Source organism: Mustela nivalis (genome assembly GCF_964662115.1).
Source record: "Mustela nivalis genome assembly, chromosome: 11".
Lineage (NCBI taxonomy): Eukaryota > Metazoa > Chordata > Mammalia > Carnivora > Mustelidae > Mustela > Mustela nivalis.
The window spans coordinates 99,754,832-99,779,067 of NC_139030.1; the positions used below are offsets into that span (position 1 = coordinate 99,754,832).

Consider the following 24,236-nt stretch of genomic DNA (forward strand, 5'->3'; position numbering starts at 1 on the left):
CTGTATCAGAAGATTCAGAACCTCAAAATAAATTATATTATACTCTCCACAATAGTATACAACAGATGACAAATTAATCTAAAAAAATAACAGCTAGATATACATTAATCTATTCTCTAGAGAACAGATGCATCTCTATCTTAGTATCTTAGTAACCTAATAACTAAACAACAAAATCTTACCAGAGCTTTCCTATGTTTATAGATGAAATCTTCAGCTGACTTAGCCCATTTGGGGAGAATGACGTCATTTACTACTTCTTTGGAAACTTGCAGACAGCCCAAGTTAAATTCTAAGACAAGTAAAAGATAAATGCATCAAATAATTTTAGATTTAAATAAATCAAGTAAAACAGATATACAATTCTTGGCAAAACTGAGACTTCTTCTCTAATAGGTGAGAATCAAGTTCCCTTCTTGATCTAAATTTACTGAACATGTAAAAATAATTCTTTTCATATTGAAATGTATTTTACCAGTTGATTAAACAGGTAAATGAAAATAAAATACTTCTAAATTAGTTATTATAAAGCAAATCAGATTAACAACTGATTTTTGGTTGAGAAGCAGGGTATACTATAGATATGGCCAAAACCTTAATCTAAACAAAAATGCAATATTCAGTATTCTGACATTAAAAATAATTAATATAGTCCCTGTAATGGTTAATTTACAAAATACAGCTCCTTAGTGCTTTTTGCTGTAACTTATACTTTAAATACACTCAAAGGAAGTGTTGTATTTGTCATAATAAAAAATATGTATTTGTATAGCCCTCTTCTAAGTAATACTGACATAAAGATTTTCTCATATAGTTAAAATATAGTACTTTGACAAAACTATCCCAAAGATGAGGTTTTCTTGTTTATATAGCATGGAAAGAGACAAGTGTTCACATAAAAGATCTTCATAAAAGAATCTACCCTAAAATATCAGTGTGTCCCAAAGCTGGAAAGAGGTTTGAATGTCATAAAATGACAGGATGCACAGGGCCTGTGACTTTGCTAACCCAACTACTGTGTAACAGACATTGTTGCCAACCTGCTAGCCATCCCTCCTTATTTGGTAACAGAACCTTGATTTTATTCAAGTATCCATCCTTGTGCCTTATTTTATGCCTGTAGCAGGCTGACTGGTATAAGCACAATAAGGAGAGGTTACAAGAAAGGATTTCTCACTTTTAAGAAATGACAAAAAGAATTAACAATTCACTTCTAAGACACTATTGTATCTGCCTATGAAGACTAGAAATGCTTCAGTCATTTGTAACCATGAGAGGGACTAGCCAAGGACAAAGCCCAAACACTTGGAACAGCAGAATGAAAATACAGGAAGAACTTGGCTTTGATGATGTCGTTAAGCTACCTGGATACTATCATACCTTAGGGTTTACACTGCGGAAAATACTAAAATTTTCTTGCACAATTTTGAGTTAGTTTTACTAATATTTGTTTTACTAATTAATATTAAAATTTATTGACATTCTAAGAAATGCTCTTTGCTTTCTCACACCCAACTCATTTCGAACAAAGAAGCAATATACAATTAGAAAAGGAAGCCAGCAAGACAGTAGTTCAAGACAGCAACTTGCTCTAGTGAACATCAGAAATTGTCAAGCTAAGAGTATCTTAACTTCTGTGTCCAAATTTAATCTGCTCATCCTCCTAGCCCGGATATCCTGTTTTGGCAGGTCCAGTCCTCTGGCTCAGACTCTAGAATCAGAGTCCATCGATAGATTGATTTGATTTTCTGCAAGGGACCAACTTTAAATACCTTACACTGAGAAATCAGATGCCCCGCCTCCAACAGCATGTCCCAGAGTGCATGATCAGAGGACACAAAGCCCTGGATATGTTCTCCCTAGTGTGGCAAACAACTCTACTGCAGAAGCAAAGGGTCAAACATTAACACTTCATACTAGGGGAAGAAAAGGAAGTTGGTAATGGTCCTTTGAAACTGTAATTTTCCTTAAGAACCCCAGTAGTAACAATCTTCTCCTTTTCTTACTGTGCTTAAAAGGAAATCTAAAATTCCTTCATAGAGGAAGTATTTGGATATTTTTAAAGACTGTCTTTGGCTCCATAATGCTCTACTTCAAAACATAATATGATTTTTCAAATATTGTAGTAACTTATAACTTGTCATTAATTTCAATTTGCCTCCTCTCTTCTGCTCTAAACCAGGAGTCAGCCAACTTTTTCCATTAAGTGTCAAAGAATAAATATTTGTTGTTGTGTGAGCCCAATGGTCTCTGTTGTAACTACTCAAATAAGCTGTTATTCTATGAAAGCAGCCACAATCTACCTGTAGATGAACTGGCTTGGCTGTGTTCCAACAAAATTTTATTTATAAACAAATGAGTCTACCCTGTGGATCTGACCCATGACCTACAGTCTGCAAACCCCTGGTTTAAATCCTCATCTTATCTAACTCACATACTTTTATTTTCTTTCCCATCCCTAACTCAAACACTTTTAGCCGAAGTGGCTAGCTATATGGCTGAAATAGCATATGGCCATTTTTGCATTTTTGCATTGGGTTCTAGAAAACCCAATACTCTGATAAATTCTCTCACCAATTCAAATATGACTTCTTTATCCTGGTTCACCACAGCACTTCCCTGGAAAAGTAAGACTACATCCAGGCATCAGTCAAACCCTATCTATGAATAACAGACAGAATGAACCTTAAGTAATCTACAGAATATCACAAAAATTTCCTGAAAGGTATTTTTCAGGATCCTTCACTGGGACCCATTGAGTCAAAATTTTTAATCTCTCATTTCTTACGATTTTGATTTTCCAAAAACTCTGGGAAATAGAAGAATTCAGGAATAAGCTCCTTCACATCATATGCATTGTCCATGAGAGCCTGCCAGGTTGCAGGGATGGAATGGAACTGTCGATCTGCACAGTCAAACCTGCATGTGGATGGAGATTGACAGAGAACAATGAGTAAACTTCTGTGAGAGCAACAATAGCCATGAAACAAGCCTTACACTCCCTTCAGGCTCCTAATGGTTAGAGCTTCTTTTTCATTCACCTTTCTCTTAATGTCTAAAAGCACAATTTGGGAGGCACTTAGGTGGCTCAGTCAGTTTAAGTGTCTGCCTTTGGCTCAGGTCATGATCCCAGGGGGATCGGGCCCCCCATCAGGTTCCCTATTCAGCGGGGAGCCTACTGCTCCCTCTCCTACTCCCCGTTTGTGCTGCCCCTCTCTCTGTCAAATAAATAAAATCTTTTAAATTAAATTAAATAAAAATACAATTTGTTTTTCGTACTTAAGATAATATGATACATTCATATGATAATCTTTCATATTTTGTTGCTAGGAACTAAATACAACTTTTTTTTGAAGTTTTTATTTATTTATTTGAGAGAGAGAGAGTGTGAGAGTGGAGTGAGTGGCAATAGGGGACAGTGAGGGCAGAGGGAGAGGAAGAAGCAGGCTCCCAGCTGAGCAGGGAACCCCATGCGGGGCTCAATCCCAGGACCTGGGAACATGACCCAAGCGGAAGGCAGACACTCAAATGATGGAGCCAACCAGGCACCCCTCACTTTAATGTTAATCACTAGTATCATTTTAGTTAGAAGAGCTGAAAACCAAATCACACTGGAGAAAATTTTTAAGTAATTAAATGTAAACCTAAGAGACTTTTAAAGAAAGGCCTAATTTTTGCTGAGTAAAATTCATTACTGAGAGTGAATAAATATTATTTGGATATTTTAGATTCACAGAATTTAAATATCATGATTAATATACATGGTTAACAGATGCATAGGAGAGCTGCTGATTTAATCCTCTATACAAACTCTTCTAAAAACCAGAGGGTGAGTTAGGGAAAGGGCTCTTTTTATAATATATATTAAATATTAATATATAAATATATGATATACTAAATATATATACTTATATATAAAAATTTTATATTTAAAAATATTTTTATATTTTATTTGCATATACTATTATCAGATTTTATTTTTAAGTTCCATCACAGGCCTATGGTAGTTGAAAGAAGCTCAAGTAGTCATGCTATGATTTTATTATACTGTTTTTACATATTTTCTATTCACAAAAAGCATAAACGCCCGTTTAATCTCCTTTCATATTGTTTTCCTGGATTTATTTAGTAATACCTACCAATCTTGGTTTGAGGTGGAGCTGAAATTAGCAGAATTCTGAATTTAATTACGGTCAATGATTGGGTCATCAATAAAGTCTAATTGTATCCTAATTCAAGGAGATATAGTTTTAATGGCAGAATTTTTTGTTTGGGAGAACTGCTTTACTGAGATATAATTCACATACAATTCACAATTCAATGGTTTTCAATATATTCATGAGTTGTGCAACAATCACCACAATTAATTTTGAACATTTCCATCACTCCTAAAGAAACCTTGTATCTATTAGCAGTTACTCTCTATCCACCCTACCTCAACTCTGGCAACTGCAAATCTACTTTCTGTCTCTATGGGACACTGCATGTAAATCATACAGCATGTGGCTTTTTTTTTTTTTTAAGATTTTTATTTTATTTATTTGTCATAGAGAGAGAAGCGAGAGCAAGCACAGGCAGACAGAATGGCAGGCAGAGGCAGAGGGAGAAGCAGGCTCCCCGCCAAGCAAGGAGCCCAATGTGGGACTCGATCCCAGGACGCTGGGATCATGACCTGAGCCGAAGGCAGCTGCTTAACCAACTGAGCCACCCAGGCATCCCAGCATGTGGCTTTTTATGTCTGGCTTATTACATTTAGCATACTGTTTTCGAGGATCATTCATGTTACAACATGTATCTTTCATTCCTTTTATCTACTCATGGCCAAGTAATATTCCATTGTATGGATATACCACATTTTATTTATTCCTTTATCACGACAGACAAACAACCTTCGGGCTGTTTTTACTTTTTGGCTATTACAAATAATGCTGCTATGTACACCTGTATATAAGTTTTTGTGTGAACATATGTTTTCAATTATTTGAAAATAGCTAAGAATGGAATTACTAGGTCAGGATAATTTTATGTTTAACCCTTTGAAGAACTTTGAAGAACTGCCAAACTGTTTTCCACAGACAGAGGCTACAGCATTTTTCATTTCCACAGGCAGTACATAAGGGTTCTAGCTTCTCACCATGCTCATCAACACTAGTATTACCTGTCTTTTTTATTATAGCCATCCTTGGAGGTGTAAAAAGGTTATCTCAATTTGGTTTTGATTTGAATTTTTCTGATGACTAAGGATATTCAGCATCTTTTCATATGTTTCTTGGACATTTGTATTCTTCTTTGGAGAAATGTCCATTCAGATCCTTTGTTCAGTTTTTAATTGGGTTATCTATCATTGCACTGTAAAGGTTATTGTATTGTAGACTTCAAGTCCCTCAACAGATTTACAACCTACAAATATTTTCCTCCCCTGAATGGGTTGTCCTCTTCCATTCTTGATGGAGTCTTTTGAAGCAGAGAGTCTATTTCTGAAGCCTTGTAGTAAAATCACTAATTGGGGGCGCCTGGGTGGCTCAGTGGGTTAAGCCGCTGCCTTCGGCTCAGGTCATGATCTCAGGGTCCTGGGATCGAGTCCCGCATCGGGCTCTCTGCTCAGCAGGGAGCCTGCTTCCCTCTCTCTCTCTCTCTCTGCCTGCCTCTCCATCTACTTGTGATTTCTCTCTGTCAAATAAATAAATAAAAAATCTTTAAAAAAAAAAAAAACTATAAAATCACTAATTGTTAAAATCATTAAAAGCTGAAAAGACCCAATTATACCTTAATGGGGAGAAAACTACCTGCTATCATGTGTATGTAACATTTGGAGATGGTTAATGTGATCACAGGGACAGAGTCTCTTCTTGAAAGCCAAGGCTTATTGCACTAAAGATAGGAGTAAGGTTAATTTTGAGAGATAGAAACTATATGCACGGAGAACAGAATAGGCAATGTTTACAGTGCTCGACTGGGTGCACAGGAAAGGTGAAATAGTAATGTTAAAGAATAAGGCAATACAGAGATAAAATGTAAGTAAGTAGGAAGCTATAGAGAGGATACATTGGAAAACCGAGGATTCATAAGATTATCAGGAAAGTGTGAACATAATATATTATAATTCTGAGAGGTAATATGATAATACAATGGAATCATAGACCTGTGTGCGTTATGTAAGAGCCCCTCATTCCTCCTCATTTTTATTCTTTAATAATATTTTAAAGAGGACCACATAGGCATTGGTTAGGTTTAAATCTCTGGCAGATGTCATGGATCTAGGTCTAAATCAGTTCAAACTCTCAGTCTCTGGCAGGTACCTAAAACCAGTAAGAATCACAAAACTACAGAGCTAGATAGCCGTAAAAAGGAATTCTCCTTAAAGGTCATTTGTGTAAGTCAGTTGGAGTGACTTATTCTCAAACTAGTTTGGCTGTTTTTATTTAGAGGCTATTAAATGAAATAAAATCTAATAGAGGAGACTGAAACTGATAAGGCCTGGTTACATGACACAAAGGAGTTTTCAATGCTAACATGTAGTCTTAAGAAAATAGCTTATTTACCCAAAACATACCTTCCACTCTGAAGCTGGATGTGGAGGGTGGTGAATGGTTCTGTACGAATAAGATAGTGCATAACCCCAGCAGAATTTGAATAGTGAGTACCATAATGAAATTTATCAATAGTTCCCATGGGATCCTCAAAATTTTCATATCTAAAAAGAGAAACTAAACTTTTATAACCATAATAGTAATATTAAATTAGGACATAAGGTTGTAGTGCATTGCTAAAAACATAGTTTTTAAGAAGTCCTTATTAATATTCATTATTTACATATTCATATCATCATACCAATTAATAAATGAAAAAAACTATTCATTAATACTTTATCACTAGAAACAGTAATACTGTGTTTCATATTATGCAATAATACATATTCACTGTAGATAAATTAGAAAATACAGAGTACCAAAAAAGGAGAAACTTAAAATCAAGCACAAAGATAATTAACATTAACATTTTGATGAAAATCTGTCACCCTTAATGTATAAGTTAGTACACAAATGTATTTCAATGTAAAAGTGCTATACATAATATATTGTTCACCACCTATTTTTTCATTTAGCAGTTTTCTATTTGTCTTTCCAAATGACTGAATAGTCTACTTTTTAACAGCACCTGGTATTTATAACAGTAACATATACGAATGTATGACAATTTAACCATTTCTTTAGTTTTGGATATAAAGGATTAATTGATTTTTCTGCTACCATAAGCAATGTGATAATGAGACATCCTTTTGTGGACAAGATAATGGAAGAAAATATGGAGGATCAGTCAAGAATTGTGGAAATGAATGTCTATTAATTAAAGGAAAAAGAAGGTTGTCTAGGAAGGAAGATGATGGATAGGAAGACCTAAAGTAGATAAAAAGGAAAGGATATATATATAGTTAATTCTATAAGCACTACCAATATGTAATTGTTTTGAGTGGTGGTTTGAATATTGACATCTGAATTAGTGGGTACAAAATCTGAATAAGAAGAGTTTTTGGGGGCGCCTGGGTGGCTCAGTGGGTTAAAGCCTCTGCCTTCAGCTCAGGTCATGATCCTCGAATCAAGCCCCGCATCGGGCTCTCTGCTCAGTGGGGAGCCTGCCTCTCTCTCTGCCTGCCTCTGCCTACTTGTGATCTCTGTCAAATAAGTAAATAAATAAAAATTTTTTTTTAAGATTTTATTTACTTATTTGACAGAGAGAGATGACAAGCAGGCAGAGAGGCAGGCAGAGAGAGAGGAGAAAGCAGGCTCCCTGCTGAGCAGAGAGTCTGATGTGGGGCTCGATCCCAGGACCCTGAGATCATGACCTGAGCCAAAGGCAGCAGCTTAACCCACTGAGCCACCCAGGTGCCCCAGTAAATAAATAAATTAAAAAAATTTTTTTTTTCAGCTTTAACTTGATCTGCAAAAGAAAAAAAAAAGAAAGAAAAGAAAAAAATTTCTACATTGTAAAAAAAAAAAAAAAGAGTTTTTTGGAGGAAATAAACACTAAACTTTTCAAACCAAAACAGTAATTAATTCATCGAGTTGAGGCCAATTTCCTTTTACACAGAAATCATTAATATTCAGGAGAATAAAAAGCTTTCAAGTCAAAGTCATTGCCATGTATGCAAAAACATACACTATTAAAATTGGAACAGTATTTTTAAAAGCTTTAACAATTCATCCACAATTTCACATGGAGAAAAAGGGAAATTAAAATTAGATTATTCTTTTACCTGTCAGCAGCTTGCTTTGAGGAAAAACATTGTAAGACATTCACAGGATAGATCATAAATATACAGAATTATCAAAATTCCTTTCCTTATTAAAAGATAGCAATTTTCTACACATTTTGGTATACTTTATTCACATTATTTGTGAATCATAGGTTAGTATTAATTTTATATCTACCAAAGTACTGTATTAAATTAAAGGTATTTTTTCATGTTGAGTAGGAGGTTAATAACGCTAAAATGTCTGGGAAGAAAAATTACCTTTCAGCACACATAAAAGGTGAAAAGAACTCTAAACAAAATCAATTTAAATTGTCACAGAAGTGAAATTAACTGAATATAGGTAAGATACTTGAGGGATAATCATATATTTTCAAGAAGATACAGTGAAGGGATTATCAGACTGATTACCAAAAATAGTTGTGCATTTAAGAAAAGTAACACTTGGTTGGCCATATTAGAAATCAATGCAAATTGAAAATACCATCAAAAGTGATGGGTATCTTTCAAAAAGGAAAAAATGCACTTACTTTTCTCGCATGGCTTTGGCATTTTTGTCATTAACTACCCCAATTGGTTTGGAAAGATCTCGAAATACAGATGGGTTATTAAGGTCCAATTCTTCTGAAGTATAATCTTGTAAAATCCAGGGAAACTAAAAAAGAGCCACAATTTACAATTTAGACATTCCTTTCCAGAGACGTAATATCAAATGCTTATCTAAAGACAAAAAGGGTTAGTCTTTAAAAATATTTTTCCCTGTTTCAAATGTTTATTCATCTTCAGTTTCATAACTAGAAGCAGTATTTCCTATAATTCCACTGGAATATTTTCAATGAAGTAGAAAAAAAAAAAGCTTTTATTATTTAAATACTCTACATGTTTATATACGTTTTGAAGATAGCAGGTAGAAAATATACACAAGGCAGAAACCGTTTTTTGTTTCTTTTTTAAAGATGACAAATAATCATCATACACATACATTTTTCGTGTATTATAAAACTGAAAGGTAACCCCATATTTATGAGATTTCTATAAAACTTACCACAGGATACTGCGCAAGGTCATTATAGGTTCGTCCTGCCATTGTATTTATTTGAATGAGGTAGTCAAAATTTGATATCTCTCTGTTCACCCATTTCTAGATAGTACAAAAAGCAAAATCAGAACTCACTTAATTTTTAAAAGTTAGTAACTATTACCGATAGTACTAACATAATCTTTTGTTCCCATTATCTTCATCATCTTACTAATAAAAGGAATGGGACTTCAAAAAAGGCTTAAATCAATCAACTTTTCCTAAATTTCTTTCCTTTAAAAACTGGTCTTTAGAAAAGGAAGAGAAAATCAAACATAAATTTTTATTATAGTCAAAAAATGCAAAAGAATTCTTTTTTCCAATTAAGTTATTTAAATATCTCAAAAATGTCAATTTTAGGACAGTCCAACATGGAAAATTTTGTTATAAACTGATATTTTCAGAAGTCCACATATTAAAGAAAAGCATCCTAATGTACTAAAATGATCTGTAAATTTTAAATAAATATTATCCAACTATTCTCAGAGAACTGCCTTGAGATTTTGCTACAGTAGATAACTTCCTAAAGAAAAACATAATCACCATTTTCTTTTAATCACTAGCCTATTAATTACTCTACACAGTATGGGTATGCTCGAGAATTTTGCTGACAGATTACATTCACTTTTAAGTTTACTGTTTGCCTTAAGCAAATAATACATTTAAGGGAATGGTGAGAAATGAATCAGATTTAATAGAAAGCCCAATTATAATTACACTTGAGTAATTATAGCATATAATTACTATATGCTAAAGCATATGAAAGAGGGAGACCTAATTTAGAGACCTAAATCAGCCGACTATTGACAGTTCTGGAAAACAAAAAAACAGCGGCCTTTCCTTAGCTATTGGTAGTAGAAATTCAAAATATACTGGGATATAGGTGAGAACAAAATATACAAGAGCATTAATCAGATTTGGCTAATAGATAAACTGATTTTTTTTTTCCTTTTTCCCCCATGGCGTCTTTTATATTTTCCCACATTTTACCTCATGCATAGATAAATTTTATTATTAGAAAAACCCAACAAGGGGTGCCTGGGTGGCATGGTGGTTAAGTATCTGCCTTTGACTCAGGTCATGACCCCACGGTCCTGGGATTGAGGCCTGTAGTAGGCAACCTGATCAGCGGGAAGCCGGCTTCTCTCTCTCCCACACCCCATGCTGTATTGCCTCTCAAGCTCTCAAGCTTGTATTGTCTCTCTGTGTCAAATAAATAAACAAAATATTAAAGAAGAGAAAAAGAAAAACCCAGCAAGGCCACCTGTTATATTTTAAAAAGTAAAATTATTAAAATAGAAGAATTTGTAAGATATACCCCATGAACCAAATCGTATGGGAGCTGAAAGACAGGACACAGTGTTAGTGAAACAGAAAGTTTCAAAGATAATTCAAAAGATCAATTTGAATGGAAGAATGGTTGTAATAACCAAAATAAAATAATCAGAAGAGGAAGTTTTAGGCAAAAGCCTGAAATATAATATGAACATTACAACAGTGTTGAAATTTCCTACCTGTGTCAACCCAGATGCTTTGAATAATTCCTGTGGTGATCTGGTACCAGAACTAATTGGAGAATGAAGTGACAACAGTCTACTATATACTTTGTTTCTAACCTATAAAAAATAGTATTTACAGTTTAAAAATTGATTAAGAGAAATTGGGATTGCGACTTTTGTAACTGCTTTATTGAAATACATTTCACATACCACAAAATTTACCCTTTTGGAGTAGATAATTCAGTGGGCTTTTAAAAAAATATATATTCAAAGAGCTGTGCAACCATAAACACTATCTAACTCTGGAACATTTTCGTCATCCTTGAAAGAAACTTCATACTGATTAGTCATCAACCCCCCAATTCTTACTCCCTCTCATTCCCTTATAACCACTAATCTACTTCCTGCCTCTACAAATCTGCCTCTTCTGGACATTTTTCTTTAATAGAGGATTATGGCTTTAACTACTCTACTAGGTTTGATGAAGTCAAGTTATATATATTTTTTTAATTTTTTATTTTTTATAAACATATATTTTTATCCCCAGGGGTACAGGTCTGTGAATCACCAGGTTTACACACTTCACAGCACTCACCAAATCACATACCCTCCCCAATGTCCATAATCCCACCCCCTTCTCCCAAACCCCCTCCCCCCAGCAACCCTCAGTTTGTTTTGTGAGATTAAGAGTCACTTATGGGTTGTCTCCCTCCCAATCCCATCTTGTTTCATTTATTCTTCTCCTACCCACTTAAGCCTCCATGTTGCATCACCACTTCCTCATATCAGGGAGATCATATGATAGTTGTCTTTCTCTGCTTGACTTATTTCGCTAAGCATGATACGCTCTAGTTCCATCCATGTTGTTGCAAATGGCAAGATTTCATTTCTTTTGATGGCTGCATAGTATTCCATTGTGTATATATACCACATCTTCTTGATCCGTTCATCTGTTGATGGACATCTAGGTTCTTTCCATACTTTGGCTATTGTGGACATTGCTGCTATAAACATTTGGGTGCACGTGCCCCTTTGGATCACTACGTTTGTATCTTTAGGGTAAATACCCAATAGTGCAATTGCTGGGTCATAGGGCAGTTCTATTTTCAACATTCTGAGGAACCTCCATGCTGTTTTCCAGAGTGGCTGCACCAGCTTGCATTCCCACCAACAGTGTAGGAGGGTTCCCCTTTCTCCGCATCCTCGCCAGCATCTGTCATTTCCTGACTTGTTGATTTTAGCCATTCTGACTGGTGTGAGGTGATATCTCATTGTGGTTTTGAATTGTATTACCCTGATGCCGAGTGATATGGAGCACTTTTTCATGTGTCTGTTGGCCATCTGGATGTCTTCTTTGCAGAAATGTCTGTTCATGTCTTCTGCTCATTTCTTGATTGGATTATTTGTTCTTTGGGTTGAGTTTGCAAAGTTCTTTATAGATTCTGGACACTAGTCCTTTATCTGATATGTCGTTTGCAAATATCTTCTCCCATTCTGTCAGTTGTCTTTTGATTTTGTTAACTGTTTCCTTTGCTGTGCAAAAGCTTTTGATCTTGATGAAATCCCAATAGTTCATTTTTTCCCTTGCTTCCCTTGTCTTTTGCGTTGTTCCTAGGAAGATGTTGCTGCGGCAGAGGTCGAAGAGGTTGCTGCCCGTGTTCTCCTCAAGTATTTTGATGGATTCCTTTCGCACATTGAGGTCCTTCATCCATTTTGAGTCTATTTTTGTGTGTGGTGTAAGGAAATGGTCCAATTTCATTTTTCTGCATGTGGCTGTCCAATTTTCCCAGCACCATTTATTGAAGAGGCTGTCTTTTTTCCATTGGACATTCTTTCCTGCTTTGTCGAAGATTAGTTGACCATAGAGTTGAGGGTCTATTTCTGGGCTCTCTATTCTGTTCCATTGATCTATGTGTCTGTTTTTGTGCCAGTACCATGCTGTCTTGATGATGACCGCTTTGTAATAGAGCTTGAAGTCCGGAATTGTGATGCCACCAACGTTGGCTTTCTTTTTCAATATCCCTTTGGCTATTCGAGGTCTTTTCTGGTTCCATATAAATTTTAGCATTATTTGTTCCATTTCTTTGAAAAAGATGGATGGTACTTTGACAGGAATTGCATTAAATGTGTAGATTGCTTTAGGTAGCATAGACATTTTCACAATATTTGTTCTTCCAATCCAGGAGCATGGAACATTTTTCCATTTCTTTGTGTCTTCCTCAATTTCTTTCATGAGTACTTTATAGTTTTCTGAGTATAGATTCTGTGCCTCTTTGGTTAGGTTTATTCCTAGGTATCTTATGGTTTTGGATGCAATTGTAAATGGGATTGACTCCTTAATATCTCTTTCTTCTGTCTTGCTGTTGGTGTAGAGAAATGCAACTGATTTCTGTGCATTGATTTTATATCCTGACACTTTACTGAATTCCTGTATAAGTTCTAGCAGTTTTGGAGTGGAGTCTTTTGGGTTTTCCACATAGAGTATCATATCATCTGCGAAGAGTGATAATTTGACTTCTTCTTTGCCGATTTAAATGCCTTTAATTTCCTTTTGTTGTCTGATTGCTGAGGCTAGGACTTCTAGTACTATGTTGAATAGCAGTGGTGATAATGGACATCCCTGCCGTGTTCCTGACCTTAGCGGAAAAGCTTTCAGTTTTTCTCCATTGAGAATGATATTTGCGGTGGGTTTTTCATAGATGGCTTTGATGATATTGAGGTATGTGCCCTCTATCCCTACACTTTGAAGAGTTTTGATCAGGAAGGGATGCTGTACTTTGTCAAATGCTTTTTCAGCATCTATTGAGAGTATCATATGGTTCTTGTTCTTTCTTTTATTGATGTGTTGTATCACATTGACTGATTTGCGGATGTTGAACCAACCTTGCAGCCCTGGAATAAATCCCACTTGGTCGTGGTGAATAATCTTTTTAATGTACTGTTGAATCCTCTTGGCTAGTATTTTGTTGAGTATTTTCGCATCTGTGTTCATCAAGGATATCGGTCTATAGCTCTCTTTTTTGGTGGGATCCTTGTCTGGTTTTGGGATCAAGGTGATGCTGGCCTCATAAAATGAGTTTGGAAGTTTTCCTTCCATTTCTATTTTTTGGAACAGTTTCAGGAGAATAGGAATTAGTTCTTCTTTAAATGTTTGGTAGAATTCCCCCGGGAAGCCGTCTGGCCCTGGGCTTTTGTTTGTTTGGAGATTTTTAATGACTGTTTCAATCTCCTTACTAGTTATGGGTCTGTTCAGGCTTTCTATTTCTTCCTGGTTCAGTTGTGGTAGATTATATGTTTCTAGGAATGCATCCATTTCTTCCAGATTGTCAAATTTGTTGGAGTAGAGTTGCTCATAGTATGTTCTTATAATAGTTTGTATTTCTTTGGTGTTAGTTGTGATCTCTCCTCTTTCATTCATGATTTTATTTATTTAGGTCCTTTCTCTTTTCTTTTTGATAAGTCTGGTCAGGGGTTTATCAATTTTATTAATTCTTTCAAAGAACCAGCTCCTAGTTTCGTTGATTTGTTCTATTGTTTTTTTGGTTTCTATTTCATTGATTTCTGCTCTGATCTTTATGATTTCTCTTCTCCTGCTGGGCTTAGGGTTTCTTTCTTGTTCTTTCTCCAGCTCCTTTAGGTGTAGGGTTAGGTTGTGTACCTGAGACCTTTCTTGTTTCTTGAGAAAGGCTTGTACCGCTATATATTTTCCTCTCAGGACTGCCTTTGTTGTGTCCCACAGATTTTGAACTGTTGTATTTTCATTATCATTTGTTTCCATGATTTTTTTCAATTCTTCTTTAATTTCCCGGTTGACCCATTCATTCTTTAGAAGGATACTATTTAGTCTCCATGTATTTGGGTTCTTTCCAAACTTCCTTTTGTGGTTGAGTTCTAGCTTTAGAGCATTGTGGTCTGAAAATATGCAGGGAATGATCCCAATTTTTTGATACCGGTTGAGTCCTGATTTAGGACCGAGGATGTGATCTATTCTGGAGAATGTTCCATGTGCACTAGAGAAGAATGTGTATTCTGTTGCTTTGGGATGAAATATTCTGAATATATCCGTGATGTCCATCTGGTCCAGTGTGTCGTTTAAGGCCTTTATTTCCTTGCTGATCTTTTGCTTGAATGACCTGTCCATTTCAGTGAGGGGAGTGTTAAAGTCCCCTACTATTATTGTATTGTTGTTGATGTGTTTCTTTGATTTTGTTATTAATTGGTTTATATAGTTGGCTGCTCCCACGTTGGGGGCATAGATATTTAAAATTGTTAAATCTTCTTGTTGGACAGACCCTTTGAGTATGATATAGTGTCCTTCCTCATCTCTTATTATAGTCTTTGGCTTAAAATCTTATTGATCTGATATAAGGATTGCCACTCCTGCTTTCTTCTGATGTCCATTAGCATGGTAAATTCTTTTCCACCCCCTCACTTTAAATCTGGAGGTGTCTTCGGGCTTAAAATGAGTTTCTTGGAGGCAACATATAGATGGGTTTTGTTTTTTTATCCATTCTGATACCCTGTGTCTTTTGACAGGGGTATTTAGCCCATTCACATTCAGGGTAACTATTGAGAGATATGAATTTAGTGCCATTGTATTGCCTGTAAGGTGACTGTTACTGTATATGGTCTCTGTTCCTTTCTGATCTACCACTTGTAGGCTCTCTCTTTGCTTAGAGGACCCCTTTCAATATTTCCTGTAGAGCTGGTTTGGTATTTGCAAATTCTTTCAGTTTTTGTTTGTCCTGGAAGCTTTTAATCTCTCCTTCTATTTTCAATGATAGCCTAGCTGGATATAGTATTCTTGGCTGCATGTTTTTCTCGTTTAGTGCTCTGAAAATATCATGCCAGCTCTTTCTGGCCTGCCAGGTCTCTGTGGATAAGTCAGCTGCCAATCTAATATTTTTACCATTGTATGTTACAGACTTCTTTTCCCGGGCTGCTTTCAGGATTTTCTCTTTGTCACTGAGACTTGTAAATTTTACTATTAGGTGACGGGGTATGGGCCTATTTTTATTGATTTTGAGGGGCGTTCTCTGAACCTCCTGAATTTTGATGCTCATTCCCTTTGCCATTTTGGGGAAATTCTCCCCAATAATTCTCTCCAGTATACCTTCTGCTCCCCTCTCTCTTTCTTCTTCTTCTGGAATCCCAATTATTCTAATGTTGTTTCGTCTTATAGTGTCACTTATCTCTCGAATTCTCCCCTCGTGGTCCAGTAGCTTTTTACGTCTTGTCATTTTGTCCAGATAAGAGTAAATGAAGGGGCAAGTAAAATACTAAAAGGGTGGCAACAACCCCAGGAAAATATGCTTTAACCAAATTAGAAGAGATCCAAAATCGTGAGTGGGGAGAAAGGGGATAAAAAGAGGTTCAAAAAGGAAGAAAGAAAAAAAAAAGAAAAAAGAAAAAAAAAAGAAAAGATTTTTTTAAAAAAGAAAACACCTAAGAAAAATGTAAAAAAGAAAAAATATATATATTAGATAAACTAGTAAAAAATCGTTAAAAAAGAAAAAGGTAACAGTTAAAAAAAAAAAAATTTTACCCGAAGGCGAGAAGAAAAAAAAAAAAAAAAGAAAGAAAAAGAAAAAATTAAATTAACTGCAAGACTAAAAAAAATCACAGGAAAAAAGCCACGAGTTCCGTGCTTGGCTTTCTCCTCCTCTGGAATTCTGCTGCTCTCCTTGGTATTGAAACCGCACTCCTTGGTAGGTGAACTTGGTCTCGGCTGGATTTCTTGTTGATCTTCTGGGGGAGGGGCCTGTTGTAGTGATTCTCAAGTGTCTTTGCCCCAGGCGGAATTACACCGCCCTTACCCGGGGCCGGGGTGAGTAATCCGCTCGGGTTTGCTTTCAGGAGCTTTCGTTCCCTGAGCGCTTTCCGTAGAGTTCCGGAGGACGGGAATACAAGTGGCGGCCTCCTCGTCTCGGGCCGGAGGAGCTGAGAGCCCAGGGCCCCACTCCTCAGTGCACCCTCAGAGAACAGCGCCCAGTTACTCCCGTCTGCCTGACCTCCGGCCGCGCTCCGAGCTCACCGAGCCTGCGACCGGTTCAAGGTCACCCTGAGCTGCGAGCTTACTGTCGGTTCTGTCTCTGTAGCCGGCTTTCCCGTTCCAATACCTGCAAGCTCTGCGACACTCAGACACCCCCGATCCTTCTGTGACCCTGCGGGACCTGAGGCCACGCTGACCCCGCTGAGCGATGTCCCTCAGCGGAACAGACTTTTAAAAGTCCTGATTTTGTGCGCTGTTGCTCCGCCGCTTGCCGGGAGCCGGCCCCTCCCCCCAGGGTCTCTCTTCCCGTCGCTTTTGATTCACTTCTCCGCCGGTCCTACCTTTCAGAAAGTGGTTGATTTTCTGTTTCCAGAATTGCTGTTCTTCTTCTCTTCGATCTGCCGATGGATTTTCAGGTGTTTGCAATCTTTAGATAAGCTATCTAGCTGATCTCCGGCTAGCTGAAGCAGTCTCAGCTTGCTACTTCTCCGCCATCTTGACTCCTCCTCCAAGTTATATATTTTTTTGAAGAAGTTATAGGATATAATGGAATGATCAGCAGATACTGAATCAGAAAATAAGCTGGAGTCCAATTCCAACTCAGTCCTGTCATTTACTAATCATACTCGCAAATCAATTACTTTACTGAGTCTCATTTATACATTAAACACAATCTCTACCCTTACAGTTTTCTGAATTCCTCAAGGCTATACAAATAAAGTCATAAATTTGTTTTTGAACTTCAGTTTCCTCACCTATTAAAAAAGGAGTAACAGAACTTGCCACAGTGAATCTGAAGGTTGCTATAAAGGTTAGAACCATATATAAATGTGCTTTAAAAACTATAAATAAAGTTATACAAATAAATGTACAGTATTCAACAGGAGTATGGTTGGTTTAATTATATGACATAGCTTCCTAAAAAACACAAGCTTTGTATATTCCCACTGGGAAATTTTATTTTTAATAGTAAAAAAAGTATCCTTTTGTAAATACACAGAAATGCCCTTGAAACCTCTGAACAAAATCATATGTAAGTAAACCTGGATCCCACAAATGAACAGAAACTTAGTTACTGACTGTGCTAATCCAGATCATCTCCGAAGCAGATAAAGAAAATGGAACTGAATATTCAAGGATTTTATTAGGAGAGATGCCTGTGACAGAAAATGAAGAGAGAGCTAGGCAAGACAGGAGACCTATCAGAAACTGATGCAAGTGTCACCCAAAGCGAGTAACAGAGGGAAGGAAGGTTGGGGGCAAGCATCCCAAGTAACGTGCTGAAGATAAATAGCTAGTATCTTGATCCAGATAATCAGGCTTCAAGGATAATCTCTTAACTACTTACACTATTCCAGAATTTACTCTATTCCCAGAAGAAATACCTGTCTCATTATTATTTAACTGAACTGAACCCAATTTCATCAATCCTATCATCATATATATTGCATATTATTTTACAACTGGATATTACGTGAGGTACCTATTGGCTGACACCCAGTATTTTACTGATTTATTTACTCATAGATTAAAAACTGAAAACAAGCACCCTAAAAAATACTCAAACATAAATTCCCCCAAAATTAATTTACTACTTAGCTCCCAAGGCACATGTTTTTTCCTCTAGTATTTTGACTTCACAGATGAGTAGAGTCCAAAGTTTCATTATAGCTCACCAACCAGAAAATTACTTCAAGCTAATACTCTGGGACTTCCAAAAAGGAAGCATCTTACATACCTCTTTATTGAAATTGAGAAAGTAGTTGGATTGGTCAACATGAAAAATCTCAAGAGCTGACCTCCTTAAATTATAACGCCGCAGGTGAATCTCTCGAATTTGAGAATGAGGCCACTTGAAATCAAAGCCTACTCCTAAAAACAGAAGAAATCTTGTGACCAAGGTACCATATGAAGTTCCTCATGTTATGCAGAAAATATCTCCTAGTTCCTGATAAAAGTAGCACTTAAGGAAAAGGAATTAAATTTGTTTCACAGAAATCATTTGTTAAATTTAGTGGATGTTTAAATGGCTTCTTACATTTACTTTTTTGAGAGAGAGCGAGCGAGCGAGCGTTCAACATGCATGCAGGGGGTGGGGGCTTGCAAAAGAAGGGGGAGAGAGAGAGAATCTTAAGCAGTCTCCACACCCAGCACGAAAGTGGCTCGGGCTCAATCTCAAAACCCTGAGATCATGACCTAAGTGAAATCAACAGTAGGATGTTTAAGTGTCTGAGCCACCCAGGAGCCTGTAAATGGTTTTAAACTTTAAAAAAATTCTATAGCTGTTCCCCTTCCTTCTCATGAGAACAGAGAATAATCCTGATTATTATATCTCAAAAACATTTTTTCCTTTTCTCTTTATATTGGCATTTTAGATTTAAATATCCTTTTTCTTTTCAAAGGACTAGGTGAGAAAGTGATGGAAATAAATGTACAAATAAAATTAAGATTGCATTTTACAAAAACTTTACAGCAATCTCCTTTCATCAAAACCATTAAAAACATTAATAAAACAGCATTCCTTTTAATACACTGTTGAATAATAAATTGAATCCCATATTGATTTTGTATTTCTCCTTTTAGATGATAGACCACAATTCCAGTCCTATCTTATTATTTTCTTCTCATTAATACTTGATAAACTGGATACTTAACTATTGAACAACAGAAACTATTCCCCCAGAACTCCTCACCATCTTCTTTATCAATGCTGCAATCATAGAAGTAAACGTGTTGAGTAGTGATTTCTAATCTGCCAGGAATGACATCAATTATTGTAATGAGTTCACAGTCTTCTGACAACACCAATTTTTCTTTTTGATCCTGTTCTTCCTTCTCATCACTGTAAAAACAAGTATAAACCAAACAAAACCACTGAACAATGTATTCTGTGTAAATGGAAAAGAGTATTAAGAAAGCATAATTGCATTACTTAAAAAAATATTTTACTGCATATTAAATTACTGAAATGCTGTCCAAATGTTATTGCCCAATAACCCAGTTTCCAAAAAAAAGTTTTACATTTTAATTGTATGTGACCCATTAAAACAAAACATAGTGAATCTTTAAGACTACTGGCAGAGAACAATTCAAACATGCAGCAATTTGGGATTTTAGTTATATTTGGGAGGCATGAATTGAGAACTTATGAATCTGTGAATAAAGGACTGCATCATTAGTGATGTTTTATAAATAATTATCAGAAGCATTAATTGTAACTGATTCTCAAACTGTAAAATGAAACTTCTTAAGAGTAACTAAATCTAGGTAATGTCTCCTGACCGTGGGACTGGGGATGATACTACTGCAATACCTTACTTAGAGTGAAGTCACCTTGTATCAAGAAAACTGCTTCACTTTATTTTTGTGGACAAGATAACTGGGAAGGGTGAGTCTTCTGATGGCTTAGGTGAGTTCTGACTGCCAGATAAAGAAGTAGGAACTCCTACCACTTACAGAATGCCATTCAAGTAAATCTTTCAAGTCAGGTGCTTCCTGGTCCTAGATATTTCACATCTGCCCTATTTCCAGGATAGCAATGACTAAGTCTAATTTTTCCCCCCAGTGGAGTTCCAGGAGGAAGTATCCTGAAGTATCAAGTATCACCAACCTAACTGGTGATATTGCAGCCCATGACTTAAAGCTAAGCTTTAAAAAAAAAATAAGTAAATAAAAATCAAGGATGTTTTTCCTAAAAGTGAAATTCCAATATTTATAGTGATGAAATAGAGAAATAAGTGACCTAAAGGAGTAAATAATCTGAAGGTTATTTATATTTTATGAAAGAAAGGTTTTGGTTTTTTAGTTTGTAATTAATGAGACTGAATATTCACTGGATTTACTAGTCATTAAAGTGAGAAAATAAAATCCCTATTAAAAGGTTGATTAATAATATACCAAAGATAGCACCCTATATAACTAACCTTACCCAATTCCTTGAAAATTATCAAGGAAATCTTAAAAATTATTAAAATTATATGAACTTATTTATGCTAACAAACTATACTATTGAACCTGGTCAATTTGTAATACTACTAAAATAAGTTCCAAAGAAATATATGGCATGTGTATTTTATAATCCAGAAAAAAAGTGATGTTCAGAATAAATTATATATTGGGGTCTTAGCTACTCATTTTTGGCTGAAGGTGAATCTTTACAATAGAAAGTAAAAGGGCAGATGTGTAAATCACAAAATTTGAACACATTCCCCTAAAGCACACATAATTCTACTGGCCAAGAATGGCAGTCTTTTGGAACAAGGGACTTAAATATAATCAACTAAATGATTATTGGCTGACCACCAAGCTATATTAACTAACTAAAAGGCCAGTTTTTTTTTTTAAAAAGAGACTTTTTGTCTAAAAACAAAACAAAGTGAGACAAAAACCCAATGAATACAGATATCAGTAGCAACACACAGCAGGTAAGACATACTCTACAGAATTAGTCCAGGAAAATCACTAAACAAAAATATCACCACAATAACCACCATCAAGGAAGGGTATAGGAAACCCAAGTGGTTACAATTTATTATCTAAAATGCACAGATTTCAAGAAAATTATGAGACATACAAAGAAAAGGTAAAGGATGGGCTATAAAGACAAAAGCAATAAAAAGAAACTATCTTTGGGGACCACATGTTCAACTTAGTACACAAAGACTGTAAAGTAGCTATCATAAATACATTAAAACAAGTAAAGGAAACTATATTTAAAGAACTAAAGTGCATTATGGCAACAAAGCCTAGTCAAATAGAGACTGTCAATTAAGAGACAGAAATTACATGTCCACAGTAGCCAAATTATGGAAAAAAACTAGATGTCTATCAACAGATGAATGGATAAAGAAGATGTGGTATATATAGACAATGGAATACTATGCGGCCATCAAAAGAAATGAAATCTTGCCATTTGTGACGATGTGGATGGAACTAGAGGGTATTATGCTTAGCAAAATAAGTCAATCGGAGAAAGACAACTATCATATGATCTCCCTGATATGAGGAAGTGGAGATGCAACGTGGGGAGTTTGGGGGGGTAGTTGGAAAAGAATAAATGAAACAAGATGGGATCTGGAGGGAGACAAACCATAAGAGACTCTTAATCTCACAAAACAAACTGAGGGTTGCCAGGTGAAGGGGGGTAGGGAGAGGGTGGTTGGGTTATGGACATTGGGGAGGGTATGTGCTATGATGAGTGCTGTGAAGTGTGTAAACCTGGAGATTCACAGACCTGTACCCTTGGGGCTAATAATACATTATATGTTTATAAAAAAATAAAAAAATAATTAAAAAAAGAGAACATATCTGTAAAATACCTGTAAAATACATACATATCTGTAAAAAAAAAAGAACCACATGGAAAACTGTCCAATCAAAAAGCATAACTACAAGAAAAATTCACCAGAAGGACATAATAGCGTATTTGAACTTGCAGAAGACAGACCCAAGACTCTTGAAGACAGTTTAAAACAAACTGTCCAATCTGAAGCACACAAAGAAAAAAAAAGCAGGATGAAAACACCTCAAAGCGTTATTACCATCATGGGAGAAAAAAATGTGTGTAAAGAAACGCCCAGAAGGAGAAGACAGAGGAAAAAGGGTGAAACATATATTTGAAGAAATAATGCCTGACAACTTCCTAAATAACAATAATAGTAACAGCAACAACAACAACAATAGTAGTAGTAGTAGTAGTAGTAATAATCTACACATCCAGGAAGATCTCATGAATATCCAAAGATATCATGGACATAAAGCCAAGGTGTTGAAAGGTAAGGACAAAAAACCACAATAATACAGGACACTAAAAGGTAGTGGGATGACATATTCAAAACGCTGAAAGGAAAAAAAAACTTGTCCACTAAGAACTGTATATCCAGCAAAAACTACCCTTTAAAAAAAAAATAATGGTTCCCAGGCAACTGGATAATCACATAAAAAAGAATGAATGTGGACTCCCATGTCATACCACATACACAAATTAACTAAAAATGGATCAAAGACCTAAATGTAAGAGACAATATATAAAACTCTTAGAAAATGTAAAACTTCTGTGAATCAATAAAATGAAGGAAAACACATTCAACGGAAGAACATTTTTTAATTCATACATCTGATAGGACATTTACTCCTAAAATAAACTATTATAACTTAATAATTAAAAAATACCCCAATTAAAAAGTGAGGAAAGGATTTGCATAAATATTTGTCCAAAAAATATATAAATAGTAAATATATACATGAAAAGATGCTCAGCATCAACAGTGATTAGGAAAATGCAAATTAAAATTACAAGGTACCATTTCAAATCATATAGGATAGTATAATAAGTAAACATATAAAAGAACAAACACTGGGGTAGACGTGGAGAAATTTAAATCCCCATACATTACTTGGGGGAATGTTAAACGGTATAGTCATTGTGGAAATAATTTTGTAATTCCTTAAATAAACACAGAATTACTATATGACTAACAAATTCATTCCTAGGTATATACCCGATATAAGTGAAAATGTATGTTGACACAAAGATTTGTATATGAATACTCATGAAGTATTATTTTTAATAGCCAAAAAGTAGAAATAACTATAAGTTCATCAATTGATGAATAAACAAAAGTGGTATAGCCATATGATGGAATATTATTCAACTAAAAAGGAATGAAGTACAGTTACATGCTCCTCATGAATGAACCTTGAATCATTATCTTGAATGAAATGAGATGGACACAAAAGGACACATATTTTAAGAAACAAATTAAATGTTAAAAACAGGCAAATCCAATAGAGACAGAAAGCAGATCAGTAGTTTCCAGGGGATGTATAAAGGGGAAAATTGGGAGTGACTACTGAAAAGGATAAGATTTCCTTTCAGACTGATGGAAATGTTCTGGAATTAGTGGTAATGTTCACACTGTGAATATACTAAAACCTGTGGAACAGTACACTTTAACCTAGTAAATTTTATATGAATCTTAATTTTCAAAAAAATAGAACTCTAGTTTTTAAGAAGAAGCCAAAAATGGAGGCAAAAATAAAGACTTCCACAGATAACAAAGACTGAGAGAATATGTGGCTATCAGACCTTCCTTATAAGAAAACAACACAAATCCTTCAGGCTGAAAGGAGATGACACCAGATGTACTCTGAATGTGCACAAAGAAACAAAGTATATAAGCATGGTAATTATTTTCCTTTAACTAATTTAGATAAATGCCTAAAACAGTAACTATTAAACTATATTGTTGGGAGAGGAGTCCAAGATGGCAGAGGAGTAGGAGTACTTGTTTTGTCTGGTCCCGCAAATTCAGCTAGACAACTACCAAATCATTCTGAACACCTGTGAACTCAACCAGAGATCTAAGAGAACTGCTGCAATTCTACAAATAGAAAAGTGATCACTTTCTATAAGAA

At 35.5% G+C, this 24,236-nt stretch overlaps 1 protein-coding gene across 13 annotated transcripts in view; it reads right to left on the bottom strand.

Moving 5' to 3' along the window:
- NBEAL1 (neurobeachin like 1) overlaps window positions 1-24,236 on the bottom strand; it is a 206,804-nt gene that overhangs the window by 47,730 nt on the left and 134,838 nt on the right. For all 13 annotated transcript variants that reach the window (XM_082688842.1, XM_082688836.1, XM_082688834.1 and 10 more), the window contains 8 exons: window positions 19,514-19,662; window positions 18,559-18,692; window positions 10,844-10,945; window positions 9,297-9,392; window positions 8,782-8,906; window positions 6,554-6,694; window positions 2,789-2,919; window positions 183-292 (listed from right to left, as the gene is read on the bottom strand). In XM_082688842.1, coding sequence (XP_082544968.1) covers window positions 183-292; window positions 2,789-2,919; window positions 6,554-6,694; window positions 8,782-8,906; window positions 9,297-9,392; window positions 10,844-10,945; window positions 18,559-18,692; window positions 19,514-19,662 — 988 coding nt within the window. The remainder of the gene's footprint in view (window positions 1-182; window positions 293-2,788; window positions 2,920-6,553; window positions 6,695-8,781; window positions 8,907-9,296; window positions 9,393-10,843; window positions 10,946-18,558; window positions 18,693-19,513; window positions 19,663-24,236) is intronic.